Genomic DNA, 21,228 nt, shown 5'->3' with positions numbered 1-21,228 from the left:
GCTCAATATGCAGTTAACATTTTTTCCTTCCACTCTCCTGAGCAGATTTACACTGACCGCCCCGGAAGCAAACCGACTCACTATGGAAAAGGCAAATTATGTGCACATGACCATGTTATTACAAGGTAGTTCTCGACCAAGCTACAGATTATAGCTTTATCTTACATTCTTCTCCCATGAGCTGCAAGAAAAGGGATAGGTGCTGCGGGAAAACCCCTAAGCAGAACTTACAGTAAGCAGTGGGAAAACAGCTTATTTCACTGAGGGGGTTAAGCAGCCCTGGAAAGAGACTTTGGAGTCAAGCAGCCGGGACTCACTTGGAGCCGGTGTACTTGGTGACAGCTTTGGTGCCCTCGGACAAGGCGTGCTTGCGCCAGCTCGCCGGGCAGCAGCAGGCGCAGGGCCGTCTGGCTCTCGCGGGACGTGATGGTGGAGCGCTTGTTGTAGTGCGTCAGGCGGGACGCCTCTCCCGCGATGCGCTCGAAGATGTCGTTGGCGAAGGAGTTCATGATGCCCACGGCCTTGGAGGAGATGCCGGTGTCGGGGTGGACCTGCTTCAGCACCTTGTACATGTAGATGGAGTAGCTCTCCTTGCGGCCGCGCTTGCGCTTCTTGCCGTCTTTCTTCTGGGCTTTGGTGACGGCTTTCTCGGAGCCCTTCATGGGAGCCAGCGCGGACTTTGCAGGTTCAGGTATGGCCAGACCCAAGACCGACTCTGACCCCCCGAGAACGCAGGCAGAACCGTAGTCTCGGGGTCTACCGGAAACGGCTGTGCCCTTACAGAGGCCGTGCGCATGACGCTGCGTGGTGGTTCGCGAGTTTTTCGCGGCGCCCAATGCGAGAGAGACGAGATTATGTAAATGAGTGGATTCTGGCTGAGCTATCCTATTGGCTACCGGGACAAGATTTGCTTGAGCCAATCAAAGTGCTCCGTGGACAATCGGCGTTCTGTCTATAAAAGGGTGAGACGGCGGCGTCTTGGGTGACTTTTCCGTTCGCCAGACAGGAGTTTCACTCAGGTGACTACTATCGCTGTCATGTCTGGTCGTGGCAAGCAAGGAGGCAAGGCCCGCGCCAAGGCCAAGTCGCGCTCGTCCCGCGCCGGCCTCCAGTTCCCGGTAGGGCGAGTGCACCGCTTGCTACGCAAAGGCAACTACGCGGAGCGGGTGGGGGCCGGCGCGCCAGTCTACATGGCGGCGGTCCTCGAGTACCTGACCGCCGAGATCCTGGAGCTGGCGGGCAACGCGGCTCGGGACAACAAGAAGACGCGCATCATCCCTCGTCACCTCCAGCTGGCCATCCGCAACGACGAGGAACTGAACAAGCTTCTGGGCAAAGTCACCATCGCCCAGGGCGGCGTCTTGCCTAACATCCAGGCCGTGCTGCTCCCTAAGAAGACGGAGAGTCACCACAAGGCAAAGGGCAAGTGAGGCTGACGTCCGGCCCAAGTGGGCCCAGCCCGGCCCGCGTCTCGAAGGGGCACCTGTGAACTCAAAAGGCTCTTTTCAGAGCCACCCACGTTTTCAAATAAAAGAGTTGCTAATGCCGGCTCCGAGAGCCCAGCGTTTCTCAGTAGTAAACAGAGAACCTGCAGCGGACGGGACGGGATGGGGTGTGTGTGTGCGCGCGCGCGCGTGTGCCCTCTTGCATCTGGAGCACGTAACTGCCTTGGGTCATCGATGAGTGGGTCCCCAGTCCTAGGACTTCCCAGCGCAGGTGGAGGCGCCAAACATCCTGGGCGCCGCCACAGTCCACTCCACACAGTCACGAACACCAGTGCCGCGGGCAGTACCCAAGGCGCTTAAGTGTTGCGCCCGGAGCGCGCGCTTCCCCAATGGTTTCCGCAGGCCGTGGCCGGGCACTTAGACCTAGCCTAGCACTAGCGGGACGTGCTCCTTGCCCCCACCCCCGATGGGGAGGACCCTGAGCGGGTAGTGCTCGCCAGTGTGGCGGAGCTGGGTCTTGGCTTCACGGAGCTGACTTAAGTCTTAGTTTCTGTTTTGTTTTCCAAAGCGCCCCGGCGGCGGAGAGTAAGGGTCTCGGAGGCGGAATCTGGGGGCGGACACCTCTCCCACCCAAAAGGTACCCGACAGGCGAAAAACGATCCGCCAAGTAGAAACTGGAGGTTGGGGGCAAATGGAAGAATGAGGGTCCATGCCGGAGCCGCAGGGCGCAGCAAGAAAGGAAGCGAAGGGCGGACAGGGAACAATCTGACAAAACTGCAATGGAAACCGACTTTCACCCTGAAGGAAAGGGGAAAAACAAGCTTGCAAAACTTGGCCAACTGGAAAGTAGAAAGTGAGGCGGGTGGGCGGGATTAGGGAGGACTGCCCAAGCCAACCGGTGACTTTAGGACGGGTGACGTCACAGCCAATGGACAGCCAGCGCGGGATTTTCAATTCTTGTTCCGCCCAATCGGGAAAAGACTGTGCTTATAAAGACGGCTGCCGCAGGGGCAGCAGCTCGTTTCTCTCCCCGCCGCTGCGCTGGTAGGCTTGTGTTTTGGTTCGCTATGGCCCGTACTAAGCAGACTGCCCGCAAGTCGACCGGCGGCAAGGCCCCGAGGAAGCAGCTGGCCACCAAGGCGGCCCGCAAGAGCGCGCCGGCCACGGGCGGGGTGAAGAAGCCGCACCGCTACCGGCCCGGCACCGTGGCCCTGCGGGAGATCCGGCGCTACCAGAAGTCCACGGAGCTGCTGATCCGCAAGCTGCCCTTCCAGCGGCTGGTACGCGAGATCGCGCAGGACTTTAAGACGGACCTGCGCTTCCAGAGTTCTGCCGTGATGGCGCTGCAGGAGGCCAGCGAGGCGTACCTGGTGGGGCTGTTCGAAGACACGAACCTGTGCGCCATCCACGCCAAGCGCGTGACCATTATGCCCAAGGACATCCAGCTGGCCCGCCGCATCCGTGGTGAGCGGGCTTAAGAAGTGCGCGTTCGGTCGGAGGTTCCATCGTATCCAAAAGGCTCTTTTCAGAGCCACCCACATCAGCACTTGGAAGAAGCTGTACCGCTTGCCCTCCGTCCTCCTCGGGCAGTAGAGCGGGGAAGGCACTTCCGGTCACGCCCCCAACAAAACACCGGGTCGGTTGACAAGTCAGGTCCCCTGCTGCGGTGCCATCTTGAGCTCTGCCGACTTCGGCCAGTTGGCCTATCCGGACTGGCCGGGCTGCGGCCGCTTTCCTGGGCGCCGGCTTGGGGGCTTTGGCGGTCCGGCTCTTCCCGCGCGTGACCGGGGCCCTGCGTGGCTGGGGGAGGCGGGGCAGGAGGGACGGGGCGTCGGTCCCGAGGCCAGGGGTCACCAGGCGGACGCTCAGGGCTCGCGGTCCTGAGAGCGCCTGGCCTTTACGGAAGTGGAGGGCCACACGCCCGTGCTTCGCGCCCAAACCGGCCTCACCCGGCGCGGCCCTCCGGCTGGGGAGGGAAATGACCACCTGGGCCTCGCCGGGGTTCTCCGGGCAAACGTGGGGAGAACTGCGCTGGGGCTGCCGGTGGGGCCCGCGCCACCTCCACCAGCACAGTGTTAACCCCCACATCCTGCCCCTAAGCCAAAATTCCCGGGGGCACGGGGTGTGGGCGGAATTTTGTGAATCTGGGCTTCATCGAGCTGTTCCCTGTCCATGTCCACAGAAGGAGACTCACTCTATTCCAGTGAGGGCACTCGGTCCTCTTAGAAGCTGCATGGTATGTCTGGATTTTCTGTCCAGACTCAGTAGTTCCTTTACATTGTTTTCGTCGGACATGTGGGCAGACGCTGGTCCCCGAGTTCAGATCCTTGGGAAGACAGTAGATCAAACAGGCAGAACGTGGGCCTCCGTTGGGCAAATGAAGTTCCTCACCTTAGGAAAGCGTGACAGGAGGCCTCAGAGGCGATCTCTATAGTCTCTGGGAGCTGGGAAGTCCAAGGCCTCTTAGTGGGAAAGTGAGGCAGGGTCTTGCAGAGCCCACTCTACACAGGGCCAGATACAAATGGCCGTAGAGGTCTTAGGTAACACCTTCTCGGTCATTTATTTCCACCTCAAAGAAGCCAGGGCTTTGGTTTTCTGTTTGTTTCCTCACAGTTGACAGGTTAAAAGCAGTCACTGCAGAGATCTGTGAGAATTAAGAGGGGAGAAGGGAAAATGGAAGAAAACTTCGTTTTGTAAAGCTGCCATTTTGCCTTTCCTGAGGCGTGTTAAGTGAGGAGAGCAGTGTAGGTGAGCCCTGCTGGGGACTGCCACATGTTTCTGCTCCAGAGTCACAGCAATTTCTAGAGCATGCCTCTGGGTCTCTGCGGAGACCCTCAGAACCTGCTTAGGCCCACAGTGCATGGGCGGTATTCTGACTTCAAAAAGTAGTGACCTTCAGAGGTGGGTGGGTCACCCACCATCTCTGCACCCAGCTTCTCAGGCCCAGTAGTGACTGAGCAGAGACTGGAACCTGGGGATGTTGGTGTCAGACATCTAGGTCCTCTGACTGCCCCCACCCCCCGGATCACACTCCTTTCACTCACCAGTCTGGGCACCTCTAAACTCCAGGTCTCCCCGGCTGAATCTCAAAGGAAAATTTCGTGGCATTTTTTTCATATCCAGTCAGGAATAGAATTCATTACATCTTGTGGTCCTGGCACTGTGAAGGCCTGCACTCAGGAATCTGCCAGGATACGGTAAAGAAATACGCTTCCTCTGGCTGGGCACTGTGGCTCACAGCTGTTAATCCTAGCACTTTGGGAGGCGGAGGCGGGCGGATTGCTTGAAGTCAAAAGTTCCAGACCAGCTTGGGAAACTTGGCGAGACCCTGTCTCTACAACAACAACAAAAACAAAAAAGGAAAAAGAAAAAAGAAGTACCTAGCCGGGGGTGGTGTCATTTGCCTGTGGTCCCAGCTACTCGGAAGGCTGAGGTGGGAGAATCACTTAAGCCGGGAGGCAGAGGCTGCTGTGAGCTCAGACTGTGCCACTGCACTCCAGTGTGGGTGACAAGAGAGTGAGACCCTGTCTCAAACCCACCTCTTCCTCTAATAACTAGCTTCTACGTGGCTACCTTGGTTGCCAGTAAGTCCACTCTGAATCTGTGGCTTTTATGAAGTGAAAAACGTGCTTTGTTCACATTTAATTCTGCCTTAGGCAGGCTAGTGGGGGACAGGTGTGTGTGTGTTTGGAGGGGAACTACGTGGTAAGAGACATGGCCATGTTTACACTGCTTTTTCTTCCTTAGAAGAGGACTTGTCCACTCTCCTGGTCACCCTTATCCTTCTCTAGGTCCCCATCTCGGTCTTCTCATGTCTTTCTCTTCCCCATCAATATTCCTGGTTTCCCCCGTGCTGGCCTTGGCCACCTTCTTTTCTCCCTGCAACTCAAGTGAGATTGACTCCCTGCTTTCCATATTTCTATCCCTTAGCTAAATGGTCCCAAATTGGTATCTTCTGCTGAGACCCTATCCTGAGCTCTACACATTTTGTGTGTGTGTGTCTGTGTGTGTGTGTGTGTGTGTGTGAGAGAGAGAGAGAGAGAGAGAGAGTAACTGGGACTACAGGCACACACCACCAGGCCCGGCTAATTTTTTTTATTTTTTGTAGAGTCAGGATCTCACTGCATTGCCCAGGCTGGTCTCGAAATCCTGGGCTCAAGCCATCCTCCCACCTTGGCCTCCCAAAGTGCTAGGATTATAGACGTGAGCCACTGTGCCTGGCTACACCAATGTTTCTAACTGCCTGGTAGACAGGTCCTTCTGGATGGATACTAGGCACTTCAAACCCAGTTTATTTCCAAAACCACATGCATCCTCTTGCTTTCCAAACCGATTTGTTTCTTTCCACATTCCCCGTCTTCCTGGAAGACACCTTCATTACCCCCATCTGTTCTGGGTCAGGTGTCCCTTCCTCTTGCCCTCTGTGCAAATCTCATGAGTTCCAAATGTTACTAAATCTACCTTCTGATTTTCAATTGTATCACCTTTTCTCCGTCTACCCACGACCATGCCTTAACTGAAGCTCTCGCCAGCTCTGGTCTAGTAGATTACATAGTCAGGCTGGTCTTTCTGCCCTGCCACACTGAGCTTCCATTCTGTAGGAGAGCTATCTTTTTCTTTCTTTTTTTTTTTTTGAGACGGAGTCTCGCTCTGTCGCCCAGGCTGGAGTGCAGTGGCACAATCTCGGCTCACTCCAACCACCGTCTCCCGGGTTCATGCGATTCTCCTGCCTCAGCCTCCAGAGTAGCTGGGACTACAGGTGCGTGTCACCACACCCAGCTAATTTTTATATTTTTAGTAGAAACGGGGTTTCACCATGTTGGCCAGGATGGTCTCAATCTCTTGAGCTCGTGATCTGCCTGCCTTGGCCTCCCAAAGTGCTGGGATTACAGGCATGAGCCACAGTGCCCGGCTCCCTTGCTCTTCTTTGCCCTCATCTCTTTGGGCCCTCCTCCTTGCCTCTGCCCTCTCCTATCTTAATACCCCTTCCCTTCCTTAACCTCTCAGCATTAGGCTGGCAACATTTCTCAGGGTAAGGATTTGTCTTTCTTTATTTCCGTAGTAGCAGTACCCAAGCAATGCCTGGTAACAATAAGTAGAGTTAAATCGTCTCTCAAAAAAACAAAACAAAAAACGAACTACATTGAGTGGGAAAGGCAATACATATATCACCTTTGGTTTCGGTATCACTTCATGGCCTCATTCTTCTTTCACGTAGAACTTTTCATTTGATCCTTAAAATAATCCTGTGAAAAAGGCAGGAATTCTCAGTAAGTGGCCGGGCATGGTGGCTCATGCCTGTAATCCCAGCACTTTGGGAGGCTGAGATGGGTGGATCCCCTGAGGTCAGCAGTTCAAGACCAGCCTGGCCAACACGGTGAAACCCGGTCTCTAATAAAAATACACAAATTAGCTGGGCCTCAAACTAAAGCAAATTTTTACATTTGGGTAAACATCTGGGCAACATATATTCAGGTTTTAAATATTTTTTCATTAAAACAAAAGCTGTTTAAAAAAAAGAAAAAGAGGACAGGCGCAGTGGCTCACGCCTGTAATCCCAGCATTTTGGGAGGCCGAGGAGGGCGGGTCACCTAAAGTCAGGAGTTCGAGACCAGCCTGGCCAACATGGCAAAACCTCCATCTCTACTAAAAATACAAAAATTAGCCCGGCGTGGTCGTGGGCGCCCGTAGTCCCAGCTACGCGGGAGGCTGAGGCAGGAGAATCACTTGAACCCGAGAAGTGGAGGTTGCGGTCAGCCAAGATCGTGCCACTGCATTCCAGCCTGCATGACAGATTGAGACTCCATCTCATAAAAAGAAAGAGGAAGGAAGGAAGGAAGGAAGGAAAGAAATTAAAGAAAAGAAAGAGAAAGAAAGAAAGAGAAAGAAAAAGAGAAACGAAAGAAAGAGAAAGAAAGAAAAAAGAAGAAAGAAAGAAAGAAAAAGAAAGGAAGGGGGGAAGGGAGGGAGGGAGGAAGGAAGGAAGGAAGGAAGGAAGGAAGGAAGGAAGGAAGAAAGAAAGAAAGGAAGAAAGGAAGGAAGGCAGGCTGTTACCTAAGTCAGTGGCTTTCAACCTTTAATGTGTATCAGAATCACCGGGAGGGCTTTTTTAAAGCACCGATTACTATCTCACCCCTCAGTTTCTCATTCAATAGGTCTGGGGTGGGGCCCAAGAGTTTATCCCAGGTGATCAGTGCTGCTAGATGAGAGGCTACATTTTGAGAACAACTAATTCAGGCAATGGATGTGTTTTCTCCCCCACTCCCTTTCTTTATCTTCAAATTTTTGATATCTCCTTTAGTGGATCTTGGTGAGGATCAGATAGATTCATCAGCATTGCCTTTAAAATTAAAAAAAATCAGTGATACTTGAAATAGCAATGCTGGAAATCACAGGTCAGATTTAAAAGGGAAAAGGAAACATCTTGAGCATTACAACCAATATTTCTTACCTGGACATCTTCACAAATGTTATTCTTGCCACTTCCTCCCTGCCCGCACCCCCTTTACTATGTATCTCAGTAGGATGCCAATCATTCTGCCCTTTATTCAGAGTCGGACACAAGCCCCAACGTCCATAGCCAGGTTTTCCTTGGTTTCCCAGCAGCCAGTGACTTCTGTAGCATTAGGATTCCTACAGTAGTTATTGTCTACATTTCTCAGCAATTGAATATGTACTGCCTCTTACTATTGGACTGTTTATTCTTAAATGTGTACAGGTATGGAATTATGTCGTCTATATATTATGCATTTGTTTGTCTTCTCCGTTCTGATGGTAAGCTCCTGGAGGGCAAGTCTTGCATCCACCGCTTTGCTGGCAACCTGATTGGTAAGCTCCTGGAAGGCAAGTCTTGCATCCAGTGCTTTGCGGGCAACCTGATTGCTAAGTACCGTGTTTTAAGCTTAATTCAGTCTCAAGTGTTTGATGCTGATGAGAGCAGCCACATCTGAAAACCAATAAAGCAACTGCTGGTCTATCCTTTGGGAGCTGACAGAATTTCTTCTTCCAAATACATACACAGTAAAATCATAAGCCTAGAATGTTAAAAAAAATATATATATATATTATGGGCTATGCAATGGCTGCAAAACTATAAGGATTAGAAATGTGAACCCACACTTTAATCCAAATTAGGGCAATTTAGAGGTGGTAGTGTAAAGAATAGCTTGCTGTAACATATGCCATGCTGATACAGATTTGGCTTTTGCCTTGTCAAAATTAAATTGTGCTTTCTGTATTGATGGTAGGCACGTTTCTGCAGGTCTCCCATTCTAAGCTACAACAGGCCCTAAGAAGTAGAAGTCACATACCTGAATTAGTGGTGAAGTTGCTTTCAGATCATATCGTTGGTTCACTCTTAAAGAAGGATCACGTTAAAATGTCTCTGCATTTGTATCCTTGCAATGCCACAGCTGAAAGACAGTTATCTCATAGGTCCTTGATTAAATTAGGAGCCTTTTTACTGAACACAAGAAATGATACTTCTCAGGCACTGGGCAGATAGCTTGCTAGAAACTCATTTTTTTAACTGTGTTAAGATTGAGCTGAGTGCGTGGCTGAAGATACCATATAACATGGACCCTTACTAAGGCATCTAGTCCACCCGCTTGTTATGTAGAGGGTAAAATGAAGCCCAGAACAGTCAATCACGAAATCTAAGCCGATCAGGTGGGAAAGCCGGCATCTCTAGAACGAAAATCTAAGGCTGATTCTCCCACTTTGCCTGAGCAAATATAGTGAGATTACCTAGCAAGGCACGTGTAAATTGCCAGTGCCTATTTCTCTGAACCAGATCTGGTGATCGCAAAGACTGACGTGCCCCTCTAGGTGTGCCTATATTCTGCTCCAGAAGAGCAAGCCGAGAAAGGAGTGCTCAAACCTAGAGCACATTCAACCTTTCATATCGATAAAGGCTAAAAAAAAAAAAAAAAAAGCCCAACTAAGTGAAAAAGCCGCTTTCGGTCAACGACTTAAGTCTTTACGGCTGTGAGCGCCATGGGCCACAGTAGCTTTCCGTTAACTTCAGATCCGACTGTCGCCCCACTGCCAGTTACCTTCCAACATCGTTACTGTTGCACTTTATACAGTCAAGTGTCCAGCTCCTCAGATGAGCAAGTGGTCGGCCCTAAAAAGGGCCTTTGGGATCGAAACGTGCAAAGCTGGAGCGGCGGCCTAGCCTCCGAAGCCGTACAGTGTGCGCCCCTGGCGCTTGAGCGCGTACACCACATCCATGGCTGTGACGGTCTTGCGCTTGGCGTGCTCGGTGTAGGTGACTGCGTCCCGAATCACGTTCTCCAGGAACACCTTCAGCACACCGCGGGTCTCCTCGTAAATGAGGCCAGAGATCCGCTTAACGCCGCCACGCCGAGCTAGACGCCGAATGGCAGGCTTGGTGATGCCCTGAATGTTGTCTCTCAGGACCTTGCGGTGGCGCTTAGCGCCCCCTTTGCCTAAGCCTTTTCCACCCTTTCCCCTGCCAGACATGACTGCTACAGCCTGAAAGACAGCTTCTGTCAAGGGAAGCACGCTCTTCGCCTGATATACAAGAGTATCGGACCAGATTGAAAACCGAAAGCGCGCCGGCGGGAAGCTTTCTCAGTTGTCCCCGCCCTCTCGACATTTCGTCATTTCTTTTCTGTTTTTCTCTCCCTCCTCCTCCACTCTGCTCAGGTCCCTCCCACCCTCTTCCCCCCCTCCCCACCCACTACGCCATAGTCCCCGGGAGAATTCAGATCCCAACCAGGGGCTTCCGGATTCTGCAGTGGCTTTGGCCTGTGTCTGGTCTGAGGACGCCCGGAAGGCACTGCACTGAGGCTAAGGGAAAGTTCTTCTGGAGGGAGCCTCAGGTAGAGCAAATGGAGGCCGGAGGCGGGCAGGAGCGCGCCAGCGCAGGATTTAATCCGGACGAGCGGATTCAGAGCCGTGCTTATATAAAGCCTCAGGAAGCGCCGTTCAGACGATGAGGCTAACACCCGAGAGGCCGCCTCGAGAGCGGCGGCGCCAGGGATCTGTGCGCCAAGGGAGGACGGCAGGGAGCAGGTTCGCCATAATTCCTGACTCTAGGCTCTGTTTTGTTGGACCGAGCCACTCTATTTTAGCTCACACGGGAGAATTCTGGCCCTGGGAAAACTGATCTCAGCATGCTGCCAAGCTTTCTCATGGAGGTCAGCGAATCCCAACACGCTGTCGGTCAAAGCAGTGCTGGAAGAAACAAAACAGTTCTCCCTCGGTAGAACTGAGGGGGATTGGTCCAGGGCTCCCGCCGATACCAAAATCCAGGTTGCTCAAGTCTCTCATAGAAAATGGCGTAGTATTTGCACATAACTATGCACATCCTCCCGTGTACTTTAAATGGTCTCTAAATTACTTTGTAACACCAAATCTAATGTAAATGCTATGTAAGTAATTGTTATGCTGTTTTTATTTTTACTAGCTTTTGTTGTACTTTTTTTAAAAAAATCATTTGTTTGATATTTCGATCTTGGGGAACCCGCGTATACGGAGGGCCTGCTACAGAGAAGACTGAGGGATAGTCTGTGCATCCGTTTATACGCATCCTCTAAATCGGCCTTTGTTTTCAGCCAGGATTTAGTGCCCAACTGTGTCCTTTGGAGGCCCCGCATGGAGCTAGCAAAGTTTGCTAAATCGGGTTTTGCAAGAGGACTATCTGCTCCATACTGAGAGTAATTACCACAAACTGCCCTATGAAATTGGTTGGGGTTCTTACTGTTAGCATGTTTATTACTTTATCAGGGCTCTCTGTAGGAGAGTCTGTGAGCAAATGTTCTGGTTTCTGCTGAAAGAATCGTGTTTTGTTGGGGGTTTTTTTCCCCGAAAAATATTATTTTTAGAAACTCTTCTGTGCCCTGTTTAATCTCTCCCTTGGATCCACCTCCTATGTACTCATAAATCGTAAATCTGTATTCAGACTTCTGGACTCGAAACACGTAGATCCACCTCGTGGTTCTTCGGTCATTTTAAGCTCAAAACTCAAAATCTCCCGAAATCAAAATGTTGAAATTTATCATCTCCAGGGTGTGACTCACGGGGGATGAGGGGAGCAATTCTCTCCCTCCCCGCATAAAGCTGGTTCTCCTGTCTGCTCATTGAACGGTTCCACTACGCATCACAGCATCTACATGCCTAAACCAACACCCCAGCATTGGCATCAGACATCTTCCTCTCCCTTGGCTGCTTCAGGACAGAGAAGAAACATGCTTGCCCTTTTCTGACTCTTTAGTAACTCTCGCCGAATCTCTCACATTATTTTACATCTCTTTACATCTTAGTACTCCCCCATCTTGGCTGTGTGTTCCTTACTGGCAGTGATTTTTGTGTATTCATTTTTGTAAACTGACACTTAGTTCAGTGTCCAATATAAGCTCAATAATAGTTAATAAAAGGAAAAGTTCCTGCATCTGATTGCTTTTAAACACCGTTAGAAAAGACATAGCCAAATTGCAGCATGATAAAACAACCACAAAACAAGGCTGAGAGGAGTGGTGATTTCTGGTGTCAGCGGGCACAGGACCCTGGGCAGAATCAGAGATACGGGGTCTATTCAGTTCCCTTTTTAAGGGGATCAGGACATGCTACCTCCAAATGTGCCAGTTTCGACTTAAGAATTATTTTCAGCTGAAATAAACAGCTAAAATCCCTTACCTGTTTAATAGCAGATCCTCCTCGCAAATCTCAAATTTTTAACTCAGTTGTCATAAATCTTCTTCAGGACTAGAAGCAAATCTAATCTCAGAGATGAAAAGTAGTCATCACACCCAAATAGACATTGTCACAAGACTCGAATCTCCCATCTATTCTAAGGGACCATTTATCTTTTCAAAAGTCATTTGGTTTTCCATATGTCCTTTATTCCTCCTCCTTTTCCCCTGCTGTTAGTAGATCCCAAATTCTAACCACCCCTTTGAGTTACTCATCTCAGAGTGCTCCCATGTATACACTTTTTTTTTTTTTTTGATTCAGAGTCTTACTCTGTCACCCAGGCTGGAGTGCAGTGGTACAATCTCGGTTTAAACCCCCAAGTCTGTGGTGTTTTGTTATAGTTCCTCTAGAAACTAATATAGGATTCATGGTCTGCCAAAGTCCCATTCCCTGCTCAGACCGACAATGGATGGTGGGATCCTTTGTGATATGTACTCTGTGAGTTAGAAGTAGCAACTTAGAGCTGTTGAGGACAATACCTTTGCACCCAGTACCTCATCCACTGAATTTTATTTTCAAAGATATAGTCTGAAACTCTCAGAGGGTGAGTGCCTTTCCAGTGTGTCAGAGCCATTAGTGGCTGGGCAGACCACTGAGCATGTAGATTTCTAGGTCAGCGCCCTCTCCCCAAAGAATCATACTCCCTGGTTGAACTGAAGCTAAATCGGGTTTTAAACTAGACAGATGCCAACCAACTTAAAATTCGAAAGACACCCAAGACCTGTCCATGGCCCTGGGATTTGAGGACAACCTGTGCATGTCATGGCTATGGCAGTTCAGGGGTCTCTGGCTTAGTGGCGATGTCTATGTCCTACCTTCACCCTTCTCACTCTTCCACCCCCATCTGCCCCTCCTATGACAATGGAGTGCTCATTCCCCAAATTCAGCACCGTGAAAGAGAGAAAGGAACACTGGATAGTCTAAGACCTGGTCTTGGCTTGTGTGAGACAGTGGAGGCCTCACTACTTGGTCTTTTCCGGTTTACTGTCAAAAGGTTGAAGCTGGGGCCTTGACTGCCTCCTGTTCTCTGTTCCAGGGATGCTATACAATAGAAGTTTTGGGTCTTGACCATGGAAAGGTCCCATGAATTCTCCACTCAGCCCAGCTGAGCCCCCTGCTCTCACATTGGGTGAGGAAACGATAGGCAGTGCGAACGGGCATATGCACACTCACTGAGGAAGTGCAGCCTGTCTGACCCAATCTCTCTCACCCAGCCTAGGCAGGACACTGTTTCCTTAACTATCAGCAGCTATCTTGGGGATTTCCCCGCGGGGCCAGGGCAACAGGATCTGGTTCTCACCGTGACCATGGTCTGGAAGGACCATGAGGAATTCTCCAGTGCTGTCAGGGTTTCCCATACTGTCACAGACAGTTGAGTAACAGCTTTGACACCTTTTGGTCATAGGACAAAGTTAACACTGCTGCCACTATCCTGTGAAGGCCAAACTTCCTAGGCCCCATAGGAAACTTTTGGAATGTCTTCTTTGGGTTGAGAAACTGGGGCAAAGTAGGACCCAATTTTTTCATGTCAATATCAAAATGTAAGCATTTCAGGTGCACAGAGTTCCGCACTTTCAGATTGGTCTTAAAGAAAAGAAAATCGGCCGGGCGCGGTGGCTCAAGCCTGTAATCCCAGCACTTTGGGAGGCCGAGGCAGGTGGATCCCCTGAGGTCAGGAGTTCGAGACCATCCTGGCTAACACGGTGAAACCCCGTCTCTACTAAAAAAATACAAAAAAACTAGCTGGGCGAGGTATCGGGCACCTGTAGTCCCAGCTACTCGGGAGGCTGAGGCAGGAGAATGGCGTAACCCCGGGAGGCGGAACTTGCAGTGAGCCAAGATCCGGCCACTGCACTCCAACCTGGGCGACAGAGCGAGACTCCGTCTCAAAAAAAAAAAAAGAAAGAAAGAAAGAAAAGAAAATTGCCGGGCGCGGTGGCTCACGCCTGTAATTCCAGCACTTTGGGAAGCCGAGGCGGGCAGATCACCTGAGGTCAGGAGTTCGAGACCAGCCTGACCAACATGGTGAAACCCCATCTCTACTAAAAATACAAAAAAAAAAAAAAAATTAGCTGGACTTGTTGGTGGGCACCTGTAATCCCACCTACTCAGGAGGATAAGGCACCAGAATCGCTTGGACCCGGGAGGCGGAGGTTGCAGTGAGCTGAGATCGCACCATTGCACTCCAAACTGGGTGACAAAAGCAATACTCCATCTCAAAACAAACAGAAGAAAGAAAGAAAAGAAAGGAAAGAAAGAAAAAAAAGAAGGAAAGAAGGAAGGAAGGAAGGAAGGAAGGAAGGAAGCAGAGAAAGAAAGAAAGAAAGAAAGAAAGAGAAAGAAAGAAAGAAAGAGAAAGAAAGAGGGAGAAAGAGAGAAAGAAAGAAAATCAAGTAAAGAGCAATTCACATTCTCTTGAAAATTCTCATTACATCCAGCCTAGTTCCAGGGAAGCCCTGCCATGAAACCGGTATTGTTACTTAGACTTAGGGTCCTTTGATCAGAGTTGATGATGTCCTCAGCTAAGTCAATGCTAGGAGTGGACAGAGATGAAGTGATGGATGTGACAGAATTGTAGAATGTAGATTTAATAAGATTTGGTATTTTAGGGCGGGGCATGATGGCTCATGCCTCTAATCCCAGCACTTTGTGAGGCCAAGGTGGGCCAATCACATGAGGTCAGGAGTTCAAGACCAGCCTGGCCAACACAGTGAAACCTCCTCTCTACTACAAATACAAAAGTTGGCCAGGCACGGTGGCTCATGCCTGTAATCCCAGCACTTTGGGAGGCCGAGGCGGGGGGATCATGAGGTCAGGAGATGGAGACCATCCTGGCTAACACGGTGAAACCCCGTCTCTACTACAGATACAAAAAATTAGCCGGGCGTGGTGGCAGGTGCCTGTAGTCCCAGCTACTCAGGAGGCTGAGGCAGGAGAATGGCGTCAGCCCGGGAGGCAGAGCCTGCAGCGAGACCAGATTGCACCACTGCACTCCAGCCTAGGCGACAGAGCAAGACTCCATCTCAGAATAAAAAAAAAAAAAAAAAAAAAAAAAATCAGCCAGGCGTGGTGGCACACACCTGTAGTCCCAGCTACTCGGGAGGCTGAGGCAGGAGAATTGCTAGAACCAGGGTGGTGGAGGTTGCAGTGAGCCAAGATCGTGCCACTGCACTCTAGCCTGGGCGACAGAGTGAGACTTCATCTCAAAAAAAAAAAAAAAAAAAAATTGGTGATTTAGGCATTTGGAGAATGCAGGCAACAAAGGTTCTTCTGGCCTGAGGAGCTATGGGGTTGATGTTACATTTTAGTAACATGGAGAATGCAGAGAGAAGAAATTGCTTTTCTTTTTGTTTTTGTTTTTTTGAGACAGAGTCTCTCTCGGTTGCCCAGGCTGGAGTGCGGTGGAAAGATCTCTGCTCACTGCAACTTACGCCTCTCGGGTTCAAGCGATTCTCCTGCCTCAGCCTCCCAAGTAGCTGGGATTATAGGCGCCTGCCACCACGCCCAGCTAATTTTTTGTATTTTTAGTAGAGACGGGGGTTTCACCGTGTTGGCCGGGCTGGTCTCGAACCCCTGACCTCAAGTGAGACAACCGCCTTGGCCTCCCAAAGTGCTGGAATTACAGGCATGAACCACCACGCCCAGACAGAAATTGCTTTTGAAAGCAAAAAGATGCATAAAGTCCCTCCCGACATTGAAAATTGAGATTGTTGTTCTCTATCTAGGAGAACACATCCACCAGTTGTTATTACTGGAATCAGTAAAGGGTCTCAGCTGGAGATACTTGTCAGTAAGCCCTCAGCAAATCGATAAGGAAAACGAAAGGCAGGGAATTTGATGAGATCTTCGCAGGGGTTAGGGAGAAAAGAAGAAGACTGAGACAGGCACCCTGGGCAAGCAGGAACATTGATGGGAGTTGGTAGATTAGGAGAATACCAAGAGACAGAGGATAGCTGGAAAGGGATGAGGACCACCAGAAGAGAATATGTCCCAAGGAGGCAAAGGAGGTGTCAACAGGGTCATATTGTGCACCAAAGTTCAGAAATAATGATTATAACTTAACATTCCTTAAGCTCAGGGACTGCTGACTATGCTTCCTATTTTATGTCTTATACATCACCACAACAATCCTGCAAGGAAGGCAGATGTTTTATCATTCTCACTTTACAGACTAGGAACCTTTGAGTATTTTGTCCAAGTTCCCAAAACTATTAAGTGTCAGGGCCAGGGACTGTGTCCAAAGTGCGAGGTCTCCAAAGTTCATGTGCTTGGGCAGAAAACACCCACCGAGAAGCTTGTACTGGAAGCTCAGAAAGGAAGTGACAGGAGGCATTGTGATACACACGGTTGAGGGCCTCACTGCTTCTCCTGACTTCTCTACCTTTTCAGACAGCATTCTTCTCAGGTTCTAACAAGTTTACCCTCCACTCTGGTTTAGCAGTCCCTCCCAGATTCATTTATCCTTCCAGTTCCCTGCGAAATTCTGAGTGCCGTCAGAACGGGCATTTTGCCTTCTTCATCTCTCCAAGTCAGCATCCTGGAGCATAGTAGATGATCAGGAAGTGCCTGGTTGCCCTAATTCCACTGGCCTCTGAATTCTCACTCAAAAGGGCATAATACCAGGCCCCTCCTAGGTTTCAAAGAATTCTCAGGAATTTGCAGGCCAGAAGCAAGTATAACCTGGACTCTGGAAGGAACTTCCTCCAGGTTGGCCCCAGAAGAGGGAGGGGTAGCTGCCCTGAGCTGTACCCCTTGCCTACAAGTTGCTACAGTCCACCATCAGGCTAGTTGTGTAGCCTTAGCTGAAGGCAGAGTTCCCCTTGGTGCTCAAAGAGAAATACTTTAGGGAGGAGTGCACATTTGGAGTAGACTGAATAATAGCCCCACAGAGATACCCGCATCCCAATCCTTGGAATCTGTGAATATGTTACCTTATATGGCGGAGGAACTTTGCAAATGTGAATAAATTAAGGACCTTGAGATAAAGAACTTATCCTGGATTACTGAGATGAGCCCCTCATATAATCACATGAGTCCTTAGAGAGACGAGAGGGTCAATCAGGGAGAAGGGGGTGTGATGACAGAAGCAGACATTAGAGTGATCTGTCCAGGTGCTAAAAAATGCCAGTTTCTAGAAGCTGGAAGATTCAAAAAATGGATTATATACCTGGAGGCTCCAGAACAAACCAGTCCTTCAGACATTTGTTTTAGCCCCTTAAAAGTTATGTGGGGCTTCTGACCTCCAGAATGATAAGAGAATAAATTTGTGTGGTTTTTGTTGTTGTTGTTGTTGTTTTGTTTCTTTTGTTTTTTTTTTTTTTTTTTTTTTGAGATGGAGTTTCGCTCTTGTTGCCTATTCTGGAGTGCAATGGCGTGATGTCAGCTCACTGCATCCTCTGCCTCCCAGGTTCAAGCAATTCTCCTGCCTTAGCCTCCTGAGTAGCTGGGATTGCAGGCACGTGCCACAATACCCGGCTAAGTTTTGTATTTTTAGGAGAGAGGGGTTTTCACCATGTTGGTCAGGCTGGTCTCGAACTCCTGACCTCAGGTGATCCACCCGCCTCGGCCTCCCAAAGTGCTGGGATTACAGGCGTGAGCCACCACGCCCGGCAAATCTGTGTTGTTCTAAACCACTAAGTTTATGATAACTTATCAATGCAACACTAGAAAACGAATACACCGTTCTTACAAGAGCCGCTAGGCTCTTTTTATTTGACGGGGGGCGGGGAGGGGTGAGATTTGAGTGTCATCAGGAGCAGAGTATGAGGTATACTTGGAGGGAAAGAGAAAAGGAAGTCAGAGGCAGCAGAGGTGAAAAGGAGATCAGGAATGGGAAGTCGGGGGCCCCACAGTGAACCTTTCCTTATGGCTGACTAGGCTCCTTCATGGGCCTGGCCAGCCGCCTTCACCTGCTCAGCCCAGAATTTCTAGAGAGATCTGTTGTCTTTGCAAGTGGCACTGAGCTCTCCTAGACAATTACTGGCCTCCCACAGCCATGGACCTCTGTAGAGCTCCCTGGGGTCATCCAGGGCAGGAGGGTGACAGGCTGGCTTCACCGTGGTCATACAGCAGAAGTGGCAAGCTCTTCTTGCTCTTGAGGAAAGCTCACACCCAGATTGTTGCAAGGATGTTGTACATGTTGAGCATCCCTAATCTGAAAATCCGAAACCCTATGCTCCAAAATCTGAACAATTTTGTGCACTAATGTGGTGCCTCAGTGGAAAATGCCACACCTGACCTCACACAATGGGTCATACAATGTATAGCTTATTCAGGGTGCCCAAGGAAAGAAAAAAAAAGGCCCTCCCAGCCCCTTTCCACTGAGACGTATCTTTTTTGCACATGCCCGGTTTCCCCAACGTGCACACACTCACAAAGGGTCATAAAATGGCATGTGTGCAGGCCAGTGTCATCAACAGCACGTTCCCCATAATGCCCCACGTAGGAGCCAAGACCTATGTGCCTTACTCACTGTGGGTATTTTTTGTTTGTTTGTTTGTTTATTCTCTACTCTGTGGTATAAAGATATTGTTGAAAATATGAAAAAGGCCTGCAGATACCCCATGAGTGACAGTGATTTTAAAAGAGAAGAAGCAAGGCCAGGCACGGTGACTCACGCCTGTGATTCCAGCACTTTGCAAGGCTGAGGCAGCTGGATCACTTGAGGTCAGGAGTTCGAGACCAGCCTGACCAACATGGTGAAACCCCGTCTCTACTAAAAATACAATATTTAGCCAGGCGTGGCAGCACGTGCCTGTAGTCCCAGCAACTCGGGAGGCTGAGGCAGGAGAATCACTTGAATCCAGGAGGCGGAGGTTGCAGTGACCTGAGATTATGCCATTGCACTCCAGCCTGGGCGACAGAGCAAGACTCTGTCTCAAAAAAAAAAGGGGGTGAGGGCCGGGCGCAGTGGCTCAAGCCTGTAATCCCAGCACTTTGGGAGGCCGAGAAGGGCGGATCACGAGGTCAAGAGATCGAGACCATCCTGGCTGACACGGTGAAACCCCGTCTCTACTAAAAAATACAAAAATCTAGCCGGGCGAGGTGGTGGGCGCCTGTAGTCCCAGCTACTCGGGAGGCTGAGGCAGGAGAATGGCGTAAACCCGGGAGGCAGAGCTTGCAGTGAGCTGAGATCCGGCCACTGCACTCCAGCCTGGGCGACAGAGCGAGACTCCGTCTCAAAAAAAAAAAAAAAAAAAAAAAAAAAAGGGGGGGGTGAGGAGAGAAAACATTTATGTTTACCTATAGTACAGAAAGTCAAGTTGTTGGAGAAAATGGAGCACAGTGTAAGTGTTATTAAGGTATTTATGAAACATAGATGGATTTCGTGTTCAGTCTTGGGTCCCATCCCCAATATATCTCATTATATATATGCAAATATTCCAAAATCTGAGACCGGAAACACTCTCAGTCCCAAGCATTTCAGATAAGGGATACTCAACCCGTGTTAGTTTCCTAGGGCTGCCATAACAAATGACCACAAACTTGGTAGCTGAAAACAACAGAACTGTATTCTTCCACAGTTCTGAAGACCAGAAGTCTGAAATAAAGTACCATGCTCCCTCTAAAGGCTCTCAGGGTGAATATAGACATGAACTTTAGGGAACATATTCAACCCACTACAGGTCCTGAGCACTAAGCCTTGTGGGAGGACACTCTGGAAGCAGGTCCAGACTTCCCCTGGTCTTGCCTCTTCAGAGCCTGTGCACTCTCTACCTCCAAAAGGCCCTTCTATCAGTCACTTACACCTGAGTATAAAACTAAGCATCAAAGCTGTGCAATTTTGGCCAACCCTCCTGTGTTCATGAGTGTAGGTGTTGGGGAACAGGCTGTGTCTCCACTTGGGGAACTCACGGGGCAGGACAGGAAGATGTTGGTAGTCCTTGACCAGATACTTCCTATAATAATGAAAAGCCTGAATGGTTGGGCGGCTGGCAGACTGTGGCCTGCATTTACTTGCCTGGGGAAAGCTGGAAGGAAAGAAGACATGAGGCTAAAATAGAGGCTCAGTGTCTTAGTTTCAATATCTGTAAAACAGTAACAATAAATACACATACCTCATAGGATTAGTGCAGGGATAAATTGCTATACAGTCCATACAAAGTACTTGGAGCAGAGTCTCAACATGACAATAAATCAATAGTTATTAGCAATTTCATTATTTTTATGATAAACATTAATTCATAGAACATATATTCTAGATCTTTCCCTTGGAAATGTTACCATCATGCTGGGAAATAGACAAGCACGTGGAAAAAAATGGGTAAATTATCTAATCTCTAGATGCTAATTATGTAGAGATTTTTTTAGACTATGTGGCCAAGCCAGCAGGAATAATTGGGTTCCTAAGAGCTTCACAATTCACAGAAACCTTTCACTAACAGCCTCTCATTTGAGTCCACAACAACCCTGGAAAGAAGAAAAGGCTTTTACCCTATTTTACAGATAAGGAAGTTTCTGGTAAAGATTAGACACTGGGAAATGTGAGTTACTGGGCTAAAACATGGCCAAGGTGGAATTTGGGCCTAGGTTTTGTGTTTTGCTTTTTTTTTTTTTTTTTTGTATTAGATTCGATGCTTCAGGAGAAAGTGATACATGGAATGGATACAAATAATATCAATATGTGTACAGTACAGCCCACTGTCCTGACCTCAGTCTACAGTAAGAAATACATTTACATTGGCCGGGGACTGTGGCTCACGCCTGTAATCCCAGCATTCTGGGAGGCCGAGGCGGGTGGATCACAAGGTCAGGAGATCAAGACCATCCTGGTTAACATGGTGAAAACCCATCTCTACTAAAAATAAAAATAAAATATTAGCCGGGCATGGGTGGCAGGCGCCTGTAGTCCCAGCTACTCAGGAGGCTGAAGCAGAATGGCGTGAACATGGGAGGCGGAGCTTGCAGTGAGTCAAGATCTGCCAGTGCACTCCAGCCTGGGCGACAGAGCGAGACTCCGTCTCAAAAAACTAAAAAATAAATAAAATAAAATATAGATTAAAGGGAGGGAAAATAAGAAAGTAAGATATAAAACACATACCACTAACATGCACTTCGAGAAGCA

At 49.3% G+C, this 21,228-nt stretch overlaps 2 protein-coding genes, 1 long non-coding RNA gene and 1 pseudogene across 4 annotated transcripts; 2 read left to right on the top strand and 2 right to left on the bottom strand.

The window, feature by feature from the left end:
- Positions 1-298: 298 nt before the first annotated feature.
- Positions 299-796, bottom strand: LOC117075516 (annotated as a pseudogene).
- A 33-nt stretch (positions 797-829) lies between these two features.
- LOC117075504 (histone H2A type 2-A) lies at positions 830-1,550 on the top strand. The gene has a single exon (XM_033197952.1). It carries the CDS (start codon positions 1,038-1,040, stop codon positions 1,428-1,430), a length of 393 nt encoding a protein of 130 aa, XP_033053843.1. The 5' UTR covers positions 830-1,037; the 3' UTR covers positions 1,431-1,550.
- Positions 1,551-3,235: 1,685 nt separating this feature from the next.
- Positions 3,236-11,483, bottom strand: LOC117075519 (histone H4). Of its 2 annotated transcripts, none has more exons than XM_033197972.1 (2): positions 9,500-11,483; positions 3,236-4,089 (listed from the first exon to the last, which is right to left on the bottom strand). In XM_033197972.1, the coding sequence occupies exon 1, from the start codon at positions 9,927-9,929 to the stop codon at positions 9,618-9,620; it is 312 nt and encodes a 103-aa protein (XP_033053863.1). In that variant the 5' UTR covers positions 9,930-11,483; the 3' UTR covers positions 3,236-4,089; positions 9,500-9,617. The 2 variants fall into 2 exon arrangements, with proteins under 2 accessions (XP_033053863.1, XP_033053861.1); XM_033197970.1 differs by lacking the exon at positions 3,236-4,089 and adding an exon at positions 7,972-8,479 and having other exon boundaries at positions 8,756-11,483.
- LOC117075542 lies at positions 10,707-11,862 on the top strand. Its single transcript, XR_004434044.1, has 2 exons — positions 10,707-10,843; positions 11,480-11,862. It is a non-coding gene; the product is annotated as an uncharacterized LOC117075542 (long non-coding RNA).
- The last annotated feature ends 9,366 nt before the right edge of the window (positions 11,863-21,228 follow it).

The sequence above is a fragment of the Trachypithecus francoisi genome, unplaced genomic scaffold, assembly GCF_009764315.1.
Source record: "Trachypithecus francoisi isolate TF-2019V2 unplaced genomic scaffold, Tfra_2.0 Lachesis_group5, whole genome shotgun sequence".
NCBI classification, from domain to species: Eukaryota; Metazoa; Chordata; class Mammalia; order Primates; family Cercopithecidae; genus Trachypithecus; species Trachypithecus francoisi.
The sequence above is the reverse complement of the archived record's forward strand: the minus strand, read 5'-3'. Positions and strand labels throughout refer to the sequence as shown.